The sequence below is a fragment of the Podarcis tiliguerta genome, assembly GCF_965153285.1.
Source record: "Podarcis tiliguerta genome assembly, chromosome: W".
In the NCBI taxonomy this organism is placed as follows: domain Eukaryota; kingdom Metazoa; phylum Chordata; class Lepidosauria; order Squamata; family Lacertidae; genus Podarcis; species Podarcis tiliguerta.
Window position 1 is genome coordinate 16947765 of NC_139552.1, and position 14506 is coordinate 16962270.

The window sequence follows — 14506 nt, forward strand, 5'->3', positions numbered from 1 at the left end:
CTGTTGCTTTTGCAAAATCCTGCACTGCAGGAAAGTGCGACGTTTTGGTCAGATTGCCATAGCTCAGGAGACGTGCTCCGTGACAAAACTGGGCAGGGTATCTGAAGCACTACTCTGCACCCATGACTTGAGAGCATCCAGGAATCATATGAAATGTAGTTTAGGGTTAGGGGTTTAGGGGAAAGGGCTAGGGCTAGGGCAAAGTCTAAGGGCTAGGGCTGGAGCTAGGGCTAGGGCTAGGGTAAGAATTACTGTTAGACTTAGGGTTTAGAGATTTAGTGTTTACAGCTAGGGCAAAGGCAAGGGCTACAGTGAGAGTTGGGGTTTGGGTTAAGGCCAGGCACGTCCAAAGTCCATCTTCAATCCTAAAAAAAGCTCAAGAACTTTGGCCAGCCCTCACGCATGTTCACGTCATCAAATCTGGCCCTCTTTGGAAAAAGTTTGGACACCAACTAGTTATTTAAATCATGATTTAAATCTATTTGATTTAAATCAAATCTACCCTGTTATATATATATTACCAAGCAAGAACTTCAACCAGCCACTGGAAAGCTCCCGAGAAGCGGCAAAGTGACCACCACCACCCCACCCCATGTTGCACGACCCTTCAGCCATGAGTTCAGACATGAGTTTCCAAACTCTGCCCCAAAATCTGATTTATAGATTATTGATCGCTAGCCTGGATGGTTTGCCTCACTAGCTAGTGCAGTCGAAATATATTAATTATCCAGTAGCACCTTAGAGAACAACTAAGTTTGTTCTTGGTATAAGCTTTCGTGTGCAAGCATACTTCTTTAGATACCTGAAGAAGCTGCTAGTGCCGATTATTCATTATTTAGCCCCCTCTTCCGATACCGCACATTCCTCCTAACAACGTCTAGCATTCCAAGAACAGAAAGTACACAACATTAGCGCTTCTTCCTTCTGCCAGATTATGCATTAAAAGCCTGTTCTCGGCCATCAAAGAGCTTTAGCAAGAGATAGAGAAGGGAAGTAAACAGAGGCAGGAAGAGATGACCGTATCTCTGAGTTTTATTTTGATTTTAAATGTGATTAGAATTGTATTTTAAACCAATTGTTTGATTTTGTGTTTTAATGTATTTGATAATTGATGTTAGCCGCCCTGAGCCCGGTCTCGGCAGGGGAGGGCAGGGTGTAAATAAATTATTATTATTATTATTATTATTATTATTATTATTATTATTATTATTATTATTTTATTATTATTATTATTATTATTGATCGCTAAACTCCTCGAAATGACAAGTATCTTCTGGAAAAGGTTGCCCGGGCAAGAGCGTTATTTAGGATATATAGGGGGGAAAGAGCTCTCACCTGAGATAAGTCAATAAAGTGATTTGCTTCAGCCATCACCTTGACCCGGAAGTTTGTGCCGTCGTCAGGGCTGAGGGCATAGCAGAAGACCTGGGAAAGAGAGGAGATGCTTAGAACTGAGGCTGACCAGTCACTGAATGAATGAATTAATCTTTATTTGCGTTGGCAATTGCAATAAAACAATATGATATACAAAGAATGGAAATTAAAAGTCCATTGTATAAAATGCATTAGAGGGTCATTTGAGCAGGGAGCACGCGAGAAGCGACAAAACACAGGGGGGGGGGGGGAGGGAAACATCGGACAAAGCCCATCTTTCTCAAACGCTGCAGGAAAACGCCAGAATTTACGAAGCGCATAAACCATCACAGCTTGCCTCCAAGATGAAGCAATCGCTGACAGAGAATTGTAGAACTGGGGAGTTGGAAAGGGCAATGAGGCTCATCTAGTATGACCCCCTGCAATGCGGGAATCTTTTGCCCTAGAGCTTCCCTCTTGTGGCTTATCCCCACAACAGCTACTGACTTCGGGTTTTAATAATAGTATAATTTCATATTTGTACCCCACCCTCCCTGGCCGGAGCCGGGCTCAGGGCAGCTAACATGATAAAACTAACACAGTATACAAATAACATAGAAACAGGCAATCAATTAATTAAAATACATCTTAAAACAGTCAAGCAGTCTAATCCAGGCATCCCCAACCTGCAGCTCTCCAGATGCTTTGGCCTACAACTCCCATGATCCCTAGCTAACAGGACCAGTGGTCAGGGATGATGAGAACTATAGTCCAAAACATCTGGAGGGCCAAAGGTTGGGGGTGCCTGGTCTAATCTGTCAGTGCCTAAATGATCTCAAGCGTCAGAACAACTTGGTTGCCATCAGGAAATTTCGCCTGTGGTATGACTCTCTCCCCCCTTCCCATTTCAACTCTCCGGCACCCGATCTGCATAACCGAGCGATCCCAAAATGTAGACGTGCTTTGACCGTCGCAAGATTAAAATGTCTCACCCTTGGCTGGACTCAAAGGATGATTCCAACAGATTCCACCCAAAAAACGCTCATGTCCCTGCAGAGATGGCAGCACCAAATCAGTGGCACATGCCCTTTATAAAAAGACTTGAGGCGTGAGATTATCACCCCTCTTTTATTGCCCGTTCCGGGTCGCCCAACCACTGCCCCAGCGTCCTCTCTCTTGGCAGATCAAGAGGACCAGGTGACAGCAAAGGACGTGGAGATTCAGGTCACAGTCTTACAATGGCTGCACTCTTTCCTTTCAGGTCGGGGACAGTGGATTGCGCTAGGGGAGGAGTTGTCGTCACGGCACCCCTTGGTGTGTGGAGTTCCGCAGGGCACAATCCTCTCTCCAACGCTTTTAAACATTTTTATGCGCCCCTTGCCCAGCATGTCTGGAATTTTGGGCAGGGCTGTCATCAATATGCTGATGACACCCAGCTTCATCCGTTGATGGACGGCCATCCTGACTCGGCCCTGGACACACTGACCAGAGGCTTGAAAGCTGTGGCCGGATGGTTGTGCGGGAGCCGGTTGAAGTGAAATCCTTCGAAAACAGAGGTCCTCTGGTTGGGCTGGGACAACATGGGGCTGGGAGGCCAATTCCCATCTCTTGCAGGGGCGCAATTAGTGCCAGCGCCTTCCGTCAGGAGTTTGAGTGTAACCTTTGACGCCTCCCTCTCTATGGAGACACGGGTTACAGCTACAGCAAAGGCGGCATTTTCCCACCTTTGCTGCTCTAAGCAGCTGGTCCCTGCCTTCTCTTGCCCTGATCTCACCATGGTGATCCATGTGGTGGTCACCTCCTGGCTCGATTATTGTAACTTGCTCTACGCGGGGCTGCCCTTGAAGCTGACCCAGAAACTCCAGAAGGGGAAGAATGCCGTGGCGAGACTCCTTACGGGGTCCTCACAGCGGGATCACATTTGTCCAATGATATACCAGCGGCACTGGCTCCCAGTGTAGTACAGGGTCAGATTCAAGGAGCTGGTTTTAACCTTTAAAGCCCTATATAGCCAAGGCCCCTCGTACCTGCAGGACCGCCTCTCCTGGCATGACCTGCGGAGGACCTTATGGTCCGCAAATAATAATATCTTGGAGGTCCCAGGCCTCGGGGATGTTCAACTGGCCTCAACCAGGGCCAAGGCCTTTTCATGCAGCCAAAAGATGTGATCCAGGAACATGGCGGTTTCCTCAGCTGTCACCGCATGGGAGCATGCCACAAAGTGACACATCTTGGTCAGCAGGTCCACCACCACCATGACAGCCATCTTACCTCGGGACATGGGCAGGTCCGTCATGAAGTCTATGGACACTGCCTCCCATGGTCTCCCCGGTATGGGTAAGCCCCGCCGGAGCCGCCCTTTCCCTCTTTGCTCTCTGACACGTGTCGCATCCTCGTACATATTCCTGCACATCCTCCCTTACCTTGGGCCACCAGAAATCCCGCGTAACTAACAACATGGTCTTGTGTTGCCCAAAATGCCCAGCTGTAGGGTTGTCATGGAGCTGCTTGAGGACTCTGACCCTCAAAGGCTCTCCCGGTACATACCGTATTTTTCGCTCCGTAAGACACACCTTTTCCCTCCTAAAAAGTAAGGGAAAATGTGTGTGCGTCTTATGGAGCGAATGCAGGCTGCACAGCTATCCCAGAAGCCAGAACAGCAAGAGGGATTGCAGCTTTCACTGCGTAGCGATCCCTCTTGCTCTTCTGGCTTCTGAGATTCAGAATAATTTTTTTCTTGTTTTCCTCCTCCAAAGACTAGGTGCATCTTGTGGTCTGGTGCGTCTTATAGAGCGAAAAATACGGTACTTACAAAGGTGGCCAGGTTTTGAGCTGGGGCAGTCAGAATAAAACCCACTCTCGATTCAAAACCCTCAAATGTATTTGATATCGTTGACTTTTCAGTTCTATTCTTTGTAGATCGTCTCGTTTTATTGCTACAGCCGAGGGCTGACACAGATGAAGATTCGTTTGTTCGTTTGGCCCAACGTGGGGCTCGAACCCGCGACCCTGAGATTCAGACTCTCGGCGCTCTGCCGCCTGAGCTACTCGCACGGCCACCCTCTTGTGCACCTCACCTCGAATTTGTCCGAATTGTGCATGCCTGGGATGGACTGCATGAGATGGGAGGTGGGGTGGTTGCCGAAGTCAGAACTGACATAGCCCACGCGGAGCCGGCCCTCGCTGGCTTTCAAATCCTTGGAGTGTTCATAGGGCGGCTTGTGGAGGACGTTGATCTGGCAGGGGGATTCAAGGAAGCCATGTTACAGAAATGACATGTAATAATAATAACTTTTTTTTCTTTGAATATTATTATTCAAAGATGTGGGAGGCCCTACCTAACAGGACCAGCAGTCAGGGATGATGGGAATTGTAGTCCCCAAACAGCTAGAGGGCCAAGTTTGGCCACCACTGCTCTAGATCAGGCATGGCCCAACCTGGCCCTCCAGCTCTTTTGGGACTGCAACTCCCACCATCCGTAGCTCACAGCACCAGTGGTCAGGGATGATGGGCACTGTAGTCCCAAAACAGCTGGAGGGCCAAGTTGGGCCATGCCTGGCACAGACCCACCTTGTCCATGCAGAGGTTCCCATGTCTCTCAGCGATAGCCTTTCGGAAGCCGTGAGATAGCGGATAAAGCATGCTGTGATGGGGGTGCACCGAAGGGAGTCGGTTCTTCTCCAGCTGGTCAGCCACAATACTGACAAGCTTCTTCATTCTCTCGTCATAATCGGTCCAATCGCAAACGATCTGAGAGGAGGCAAAGAAAACCCTGAATTACGTTCTAGATTCAGGTAGGTAGCCGTGTACGTCTGACACAGTCGAAATATATAAAAAAATAAATAAAATGTCCAGTAGCACCTTAGAGACCAACTCAGTTTGTGCTTGGTATAAGTTTTCGTGTGCATGCATACTTCTTCAGATACACTGAAACAGAAGTCACCAGACCCTTATATATAGGTGGGAGGGTGGGGTGGGGTATTTCTCATAAGGGTAGTAGGAGACGGGTGATTTTACTGTTCCCAAAAGGAAACCTTCCTCTGCTTGTCCATATTGAGAGGATGCCAGCAAGGCTGAACCTTTTGGTAAAAAAGGATTACAGACCTGTGCCTCCATGATTGACACCTTCTTAATCCTTGTATTTAATGATAATAACACTTGGCTGTCGTGCGCAGGCAGACTTCTTCAGATACACTGAAACAGAAGTCCCCAGACCCTGATATATAGTGGAAGGAAAAGTCCCCAGACCCTGATATATAGAGGGAGGGTAGAGTTTTTCTCCAAAGGGTAGTAGGACCCAATGGGTTTGGTCAACCTGTGGGCGACTGTGAATGACTGCAATTAGTCCTACAGGAAAAAGCAAGGGATAGTATGCAGATGGTTGGCACATGTAATGAGACAGGAATCCAGTATCTCTATTCAGACCAGGTCTCTCCATCGTTTTCAGTTGAGTAATAAGTTGTAATTCAGCAACTTCTCTTTCAAGTCTGTTTCTGACAGCTGCTTGGAGATCCTGTATTGAATGTCCTGGGAGGATAAATGGGCATAAATCTGACATCAGGAATCGCAAGACAGAGAAGCCAGTAGGAGAACACTTCAATCTCCCAGGACATTCAATACAGGATCTCCAAGCAGCTGTCTTCTTACAAAAGAATTTCAGAAACATTACATATGCTAATCATTACGTATGCTAATAATCTGCTACATCAAAGCTACCTTCTATCTTTATGACCCAGGATTCCTGGTGAAGCAACTGGCCTGTGTTTTAGAATGCTTATACATGCCTGTCAGGTGTAGAAAATGAACAGTAAAGAAGATGGGCAGAGATGCAGAGGCTTGTGGGATTTGATCAGAAATTATTGTCAATGACTCAAACCCAGTGAACGCAATGCTTTCATTGCCGACACAATGGCTTGCTTCATTTTTCATAATTCCTCATAGCAATCCCACCTGACCCCCACAAGGCATCTCCTCCTACCCTTCTGAGAAATACCTGACTCCACCCTCCCACTATATATCAGGGTCTGGTGACTTCTGTTTCTGTGTAACTGAAGAAGAGTGCCTGCACACAAAAGCTTTGACCCAGAACAAACCGAGTTGGTCTCTAAGCTGCTACTGGACAATTCCTTACCACTACTGTGGTACCTTGGGACTTAAACGCTTCGGTTCCCAAACGCTGGAAACCCCAGAAGTGTTAGCCCTTATATTGGTGAAAAAGCCCTCCTCACCTGCAAACAGTGCGCCAAGTTGCAGTAAGCATCGGGAAAGTCCGGCTTCAGTTTCAGGGCGGTGCGATACGAAGCAATTGCCTCAGGGATATTTCCGGAATCCTAGAAAAGGGAGGGGAGGGATATTTTAGCAATTGCCACCTGCTTTTTGTCTCAACCAGTAAAACCAAAGATGAAGCAGAGACGAACGGTACAATGATCCACGCCGGGTGGACATGTAAAAAAAATAAAGAGAATTTTGGGATAGCATACCTAATGAGCTCAAGACAGGCATCCCCAACCTGCGGCCCCCCCATATGTTTTGTCCTACAACTCCCATGATCCCTAGGTAGCAGGACCAGTGGTCTGGGATGATGGGAATTGTAGTCCAAAACATCTGGAGGCCCCAGTTTTGGGGTGCCTGCCATAGGCGAACTCAGCCCTCCAGCTGCCCTACAGGCAGAATTATGAGAGGTTTCAGAACAAACATTTCATAGCGAACAGGACACTTGCAGAGTATTGTCTAAAATAGGGGTGCCCAAATTTTTCCCAAAGGGGGCCAGATTTGATTAGCTTTTTTTACGATTTACCCCAAAGTTGCTGAGCTTTTTTTAGGATTTTACCCCAGGAAGCCAGATTAAATCGACCAGCAAGATTTAACCCCAAAGATGATGAGCTTTTTTTTCTAAGATTAAAGTTGTTGAGATTTCTTTAGGATTTAATCCCAAACTTGTTGAGCTTTTTTTTTAAAAGATTTTTACCCCAGGGCATATACTGCGTTGTTGACCTTTTGGGGGCAATTTTACCCCGAAGTTGTTGAGCTTTGCCCCAGTAAGTAAACTGGATTAGGCCCCTGGGCAAGGCTTGCGACATGCCTGGTCTAAAAGAAGGCTGGAAAAAATTAAATTCTTTGGCGGGTGTGGATTGACGAAGGACAGCAGGAAATAGGACAAATGCAATGCATTTGAGATCTAGGAGAGACGAGCGAAAGGGCGTCGTCGGAAACATGACATAGGGATCGCATTGGGGTGATCGGAAGTCACAATGTGATTTTTGGGTGTAGGAATCTGCCATGCTTTCCTGCCTGTATAAGACGCCCTCTATTTCGGGGGGCTCAAATTTAAGAAAACAAGCCATTCACCCACCCAATCGCCCGTATAAGACGACCCCCCCATTTTTTACTTTATTTTGGAGTAATAAAACCCCGCCTGACACTGAAAAGTACAATTTCCCCCCTTTTTTCTTTTTTTAAATTTTATTTACAAACACATAAACACAATACAAAAATTATATTACCCTACCACCATAAATTACAGACATTAAAACACCCTTGCGACTTCCCTCAACTGTCCCTCACCCTCCTATATATTACATATTGCATTTCCCCCCCTATTTATTATTGATTTCATTTTACATGTTAGTTGCCGTGCATTTTCAACACTATTCATTACATATATAATGCTATATATACGGATTCCCCACACCTAACCCAAAACCCTATACCCAACTCACTATTTACCCAAATACCCATGTGACTTCCTTCACTCACATTCACATTGCAATTTTAATCTAAATTTATATTTCTTAACTCTTTTAACTTGCTGGTTTTTTTCACCAGCTTTACAAACATTAATCCAAACATATCAGCATGTTAGTTTTTGAGCAGTACTTGGACATGTAATCCTCAAACCATTTCCATTGTATTTCTATTTTCTGGTTTGATTGGTACCTTATTACTGCAGTTAACCTTGCCAATTCTATAAATGCAATTTCTTTATCTAGTCAACCTTTGTGGGTATATTTCCCTTTCCAGTTTTGTGCAAGGAGTAGCCTTGCTGCGGCTGTTGCATATAAGAATAATATCTTTCGATCTTGCGGTATTTGTTTACATCTTATACTTAGTAAATATGCCTCTGGTTTTTTCTCTAAATTAATTCTAAGAATCTTTTTTATTTCCTCATGAATTTTTGAACTATTCCACAACCCCACCATAAATGTATCAGTGTGCCTCCTCGCACTTCCAGCATAAATTCTGATTTTCCCTTTTTCTTTTTGCGACATGTCTTGATTTGGGATGGCTTTCGCCAATTGTTTTCCTTTGTAAAAACGAATGGATTTCCTCGTCGTCGTTCCCCCCCCCCCCCTGGAAAAAAAAGATTTAGCAGAGACGCAAAGCTCACCTTATGGATGGAAGCGAGGTTGCTGTGGGCATCAGCAAATGCAGGATTTATTTGGATGGCTCTTGTGTAGCATTGCAGAGCTCCTTGGACGTCTTGCATTTCCTTCAAGGTGTTCCCCATGTTGGAATAGGCGTCTGCAAAAGTGGGACTGATTCTGACACGGAGGGCGAGATAAAAAACGTATTTTTGGTACAAAAACACATTGAAGTTACGCAGGGGAAAAAAGGGCCGAGAAGGCCCTTTCTATCCCATGCGGTGGTCATCAGGGCAGTTCATAAAAAACTTTTTTGAAAATGCCTACTCCAAATGTCTTATCTTATATAGCTATATTTGAAATTTCATGCATATCAGTTAATACAGGCATGGCCCAACTTGGCCCTCCAGCTGTTTTGGGACTACAACTCCCGTCATCCCAAGCTCACAGGAGTAGTGGTCAGGGATGATGGGCATTGTAATCCCAAAGCAGCTGGAGGGCCACGTTTGGCCATGCCTGAGTTAATATCTTGACCCTGCTCCACTGAAAAGCATTGGGTGTTCAGTAGGGCAGTTCATAAAAAACTCTTTTTTAAAAAAATGCCTGCTCCAAAGGTCTTATCTTACTACATTAGGGATTATACAGCTATACCTGAAATTTCATGCATATCAGTTGATATCTTGACCCTGCTCCGCTGAATTGAAATTTCAGCCTTCACGGCATAGGAAAACGGCCAAGTAAACAGCTATTTTTGTGGAGGAGGAAAGGCCCTGGGATGGCACCCGTAATTGGAAAGAAAGGGACTCATCCCTGTGGACACGTGTTCAGCATTATTGTGGGCGAACTCTGCCAGTGCTAGCTTCTCCACCCAATCATTCTGCTGCTGATTGACATAGCAGCGCAAGTACTGCTGCAAAATGGCATTCGCTCTCTCCACCTGTCCATTAGTCTGTGGGTGCCTGACTGTGGAGAAGCTCACCTCTACCTGCAACAAATTCATGAGCTTGCGCCAGAAACACAAGGTGAACTGTCTTCCATGGTCCGAAATTACCCTAGAAGGGACCCCATGCAGCCAAAAGATGTGATCCAGGAACTTGGCGGTTTCCTCAGCTGTCACCGCATGGGAGGATGCCACAAAGTGACACATCTTGGTCAGCAGGTCTACCACCACCATGACAGCCGTCTTACCTCGGGACATGGGCAGGTCTGTCGTGAAGTCTATGGACACTGCCTCCCATGGTCTCCCCGGTGTGGGTAAGCCCCGCCGGAGCCGCCCTTTCCCTCTTTGCTCTCTGACACGTGTCGCATCCTCGTACATATTCCTGCACATCCTCCCTTACCTTGGGCCACCAGAAATCCCGCGTAACTAACAACATGGTCTTGTGTTGCCCAAAATGCCCAGCTGTAGGGTTGTCATGGAGCTGCTTGAGGACTCTGACCCTCAAAGGCTCTCCCGGTACATACCGTATTTTTCGCTCCATAAGACGCACTTTTTCCCTGCTAAAAAGTAAGGGGAAATGTATGTGCATCTTATGGCGCGAATGCAGGGGGGGAGGCAGGCAGGAAAAGCCCCCAAGAGCCACACACAAGCTCCTTGCGGCTCTTGTGGGCTTTTCCCCAGGAGGGAGAAGGGATTGACGCGGCCAGTCAGTCCCTTCTCCCTCCTCGTAGAAAAGCCCACAGGAGCCGTGCGCTCCTTAAAGGGTGCACGGCTCCTGTGGGCTTTTGCGGGAGGTGGGGGAATTCCCCCACCTCCCGCAAAAGCCGTGCACTCTTTAAAGGGAGGTGGGGAATACTCCCAGAGCTTGTCGGGGCTGGGGGAGGGGGCGGGCTTCCCCCTCGAGCCCCGAGAAGATCTGGGAGAAGCGGACAGGCTGCACATGTGGCCCCAAATAGCTGCGGACAGGCTGCGTGCAGGCCGCTTCTCCCAGAACTTGTCGGGGCTGGAGGGGAAAGCCCGGTCCCCCTCCCCAGCCCCAAAGAGCAGCTTGATTCCCCCTCTAAAAACTAGGTGCACCTTATGGTCAGGTGCACCTTATGGAGCAAAAAATACGGCACAATGCCCCTTTGTAGAGTAACAGCCCCCCTTTCTCCTCAAAGCCCCCATCTGCTCCCAGCCCCTCCCTGAGCTCGCCTAATTTCCTTTGAGCAAAGTCATCGTCTTTGGTGAGTCTCACCAGTTCTGCCTCCCCTGCCAGTGCTCCCCCACAGGTCATTTGTCCTCCTGGAACCTATGTCTGGCCCACTGAGACAACCAGTTATGGGCGCCAACAAATGTGCAAAGTTCTTGATAAACTTTCAGTAGAAGTTGCTAAAGCCCAGGAATCCCTGCACATCCTTCTTCATCTTGGGGCTTTCCCAGTCTAACACAGCCTTCACCTTCTCCTGATCCATGGCAAGTCCCCTATCCGACAGCCGGTACCCCAGGAACTCGACCTCACAAGCATGAAACTGGCATTTCTCCAGTTTGACCCACAACTGATGCTCCTTGAGCTTCTCCAACAGTTGCAGAACGTCCTCCACATGCTGTTTCTCGTTCTCTGAAAAGACCAAGAGGTCATCCAAGAAACAGACACAGTACAGGAGGGAACCCAGCCCGTGATGCATGAAGGCCTGGAAACAGGGACTTCTGCCTTGTAGTCCGAAGGGCATAATGAGATACTCAAATGCCCCTAAAGGTGTAAACATGGTCGTCTTCCATTCGTCTCCCTCCCACACCCTGATCAGGTTGTAAGCTCCTCTGAGGTCAAGTTTGGTAAAAATTCTGCCCTGGCGTACTCTCACCAATACGTCATCGATGCAAGGCATGGGGAAAGCGAGGGGTTCTGTCAAGGAGTTGACAATTCTGAAATCCACCACTAGGTGACGCACTTTTGTCCCCTTTTTGTCCACAAACAACACTGGACTCCCCACCACCACCTTAGATTCTCAGATGAAACCTCTTCTCAAGTTCTTGTAATTAAACTCCTTCAGATCCTGTATCTCTTGGTCTGACACTGAGTACAGCTTACCCGCCAGCAGTCTGGTCCCTGGGACTAAATTGAGCTGACAATCGTACGGCCTGTGGGGGGGGGTAACTTGTCAGTCTCCCGCTCGCTGAAAACTTCCTCAAAATCTGCATACTGCTGAGGAATTATCTTCTCCCCCAGACTCGCCATAGCGACCTTTGCCTTCCTCTCCCGTGGCTCCTCCCCTCCCAGACCATGTTCCACACAGTGTGCCGACCTGAAGGTGAGGGATCGCGAGTGCCACGACACCACCGGATCATGGAGAGCCAGCCAGCTCATTCCCAGAATGATAGGTGGTCCTGCCAAGGTGGTCACATGAAAAGCAATGGTCTTGGAGTGTTTGGAGACCCTCATTCTCATGGGGGGGGGGTGTCAACCCAGCAACTCTCCCATCAATGGTGGTGACTTGCAAGGGAAAGTCTAGCGGGAGCAGGTGCAACTGTTGCCCCAAGGCAAAGTCTCTGATGAAGAAATTTGCACTGGCTCCTGAATCGACCAAGGTCTGCACTTCCACCAGGTGGCCATTAGGGAGCTCCAGCACCACCTTGACTACTATGCCCGCCTTGGGAGGGCACGGATGGGGCCCTTCTACTGTGCGCCTGATAAACATTGCGTCCATCGCCTCATAAAATTTCCTCAAGTCCTGGAGGGCATCATTTCCCGCCGCTATCAGGGCTCTCACCCATTCCCGGGCTGCTCCTTCTAAGTGGGCAACTATGAATGCCACCCTCTCCTCATCATTGTCAAACTCTTTCTTTTGCAAGTCCACGGCGTATTTAAACTCAGTCTTAAAGGCAAGGTACTCTTGAGGGTTCCCGCTAAATTTGCTCACCAGCCCCGGTACCTTTTGTTAGTTTCTGTTTCCTCACTGTGCAGCTGCTTGCAGTCACAGGACTGTGTTTACATTCCAAAGAGGCCAGATACTATTGGAGTCTCAGGGGAAAGGGAGACGGGATGTGACGTTACTGGTTTCCTGTTTCCTTTGTTCAGTTGTTTCCTTTGTTCAGTTGCTCTCTGCTCTCACAGGGAGAAGATGTATATTTCTTTGCTCTCTGCATAGCTTAGTAATAAAGCATAAAAATGTAGCTCATACCTATCTCATCCTTCCGCTGTGTTGTTTTGATGCTCTGCTGGGAGGGCTCGGAAGAAAATGAGCCTTATCAGCTCAGAGGAACGGAGCTGAGATCCCAACACCTTTCTCCTCACCGGATTTGCTTGATGTGCTGCTCCTGCAATCTGCGCTCCTCCTGCCTCGCTCTGAGATCATCGACATGTGCTTCCAGCTCCACGTTCCTCTGCACTAGGGCCGCTATGTTCCGCACCTCCTCTTCCTCAGCGCCTCCGCCTGCAGCTCCTTTTTTCTGGTGACTCATGCTGCTCTTCACTGCTACATGCGAGCAACCTCAAAGACTCCCAGATTGCTGTCAGATGCTGTGTGGTGGTTGCTCGTGAGTAACCAAGCAGGACTCCGACCTGTCTTTTACAGGTTTTATTGTGCCAACTATTTACAGTGCAGATACACAAGGTTCATGTCCGTCTTAGTCACTTGCAGAATCTGGGAGTGGCCCCGTCCGGCTTCTCCCCCAACGTAAGAACTTAAGACGCCCCAAATCTCTGCCTCCCCTCCTTGCGTTTCACCCTTCTGCGCAAGTTGGGCGACAGAAGTGGCGTGTGCACCTCCGCTTGGGCTCTCAGGAGCATCTTCGAGCCCTCTCCTCGCTTGGCTGGCCCCTTCCCTCTCTTCTCCACTGGAGGTGTGGCTTTCCCCACCGCTGGACGAGGAACTGCTCCTTAGAAGTTTCTGCGGCTCCCTGTATCCCAACGGCGTCCCTGCCTCCCTCCCCTGTTCTGATGGCAGTCCCCTGACAATAATAATAATAATACCTTTATTGTCATCGCACATCCTGTGTACCATGAAATTAAACGAGCCTCTCTCCACCCCCCACTCAGTCTCTTATTGAACAACGCACCACCTCGCAAGTCAATTTCACAATGTTATTTTCTGTTCAACAGCCTAACAGCCCATGGATAGAAGCTATTTTTTAGCCTGTTGGTACGGCTGATTATGCTTCTTATCTCCTGCCCGAGGGTAGAAGATTAAAGAGGTGCTGGCCAGGGTGTGAGTCATCCCTGAGAATTTTTCTCACTATTCTAAGGCAACAATCCCTTGCAATGTCATCTAGCGGACTCAAGGGACAGCCCATGATATCATGTGCTGTATTCACCACCCTCCATAGAGACTTTCTGTCCGTGGCTGTCAGGCAGCATACCACACTGTGATACAATATGAAAGGACACTTTCTATTGTGGACCGGTAGAAGGAGTTCATCAGTTGTTGTTTAACATTATTCTTTTGTAAAACCCTGAGGAAATGGAGTCTCTGTTGGGCCTTTCTGACCACCTGAATTATGTTGATTTTCCAAGTGAGGTCCTCACTAAACTCCCAGGAATTTAAAGGACAACACTCTCTCCACACAGCCTCCTCCCCCCCCCCCCAATATACAACGGGGCAGGTTCCCCTCTCTTCCTCCAGAAGTCCAACACCATCTCCTTTGTCTTACTACTATTTAGGTGCAAGTTACTCTCTGAGCACCAAGTAAATACTTTTTGAACCTCCCCCGTACACTGTTTCATCTCCGCCTACAATTAGGCCCTTTATGGTAGTATCATCTGCAAACTTAATAATTACTGTGGATGGATCAGATGATATGCAGTCATATGTGTACAATGAGTACAGGTAGGGACTTAGCACACATCCCTGTGGGGTGCCAGTGCTAAGCTTCA

At 47.9% G+C, this 14506-nt stretch overlaps 1 protein-coding gene across 3 annotated transcripts in view; it reads right to left on the bottom strand.

Moving 5' to 3' along the window:
- Positions 1–14506, bottom strand: part of LOC310668825 (UDP-N-acetylglucosamine--peptide N-acetylglucosaminyltransferase 110 kDa subunit-like) — a 92106-nt gene that overhangs the window by 20860 nt on the left and 56740 nt on the right. For all 3 annotated transcript variants that reach the window (XM_083422142.1, XM_083422141.1, XM_083422143.1), the window contains 5 exons: positions 8741–8894; positions 6582–6683; positions 4924–5103; positions 4431–4589; positions 1336–1425 (listed from right to left, as the gene is read on the bottom strand). In XM_083422142.1, coding sequence (XP_083278268.1) covers positions 1336–1425; positions 4431–4589; positions 4924–5103; positions 6582–6683; positions 8741–8894 — 685 coding nt within the window. The remainder of the gene's footprint in view (positions 1–1335; positions 1426–4430; positions 4590–4923; positions 5104–6581; positions 6684–8740; positions 8895–14506) is intronic.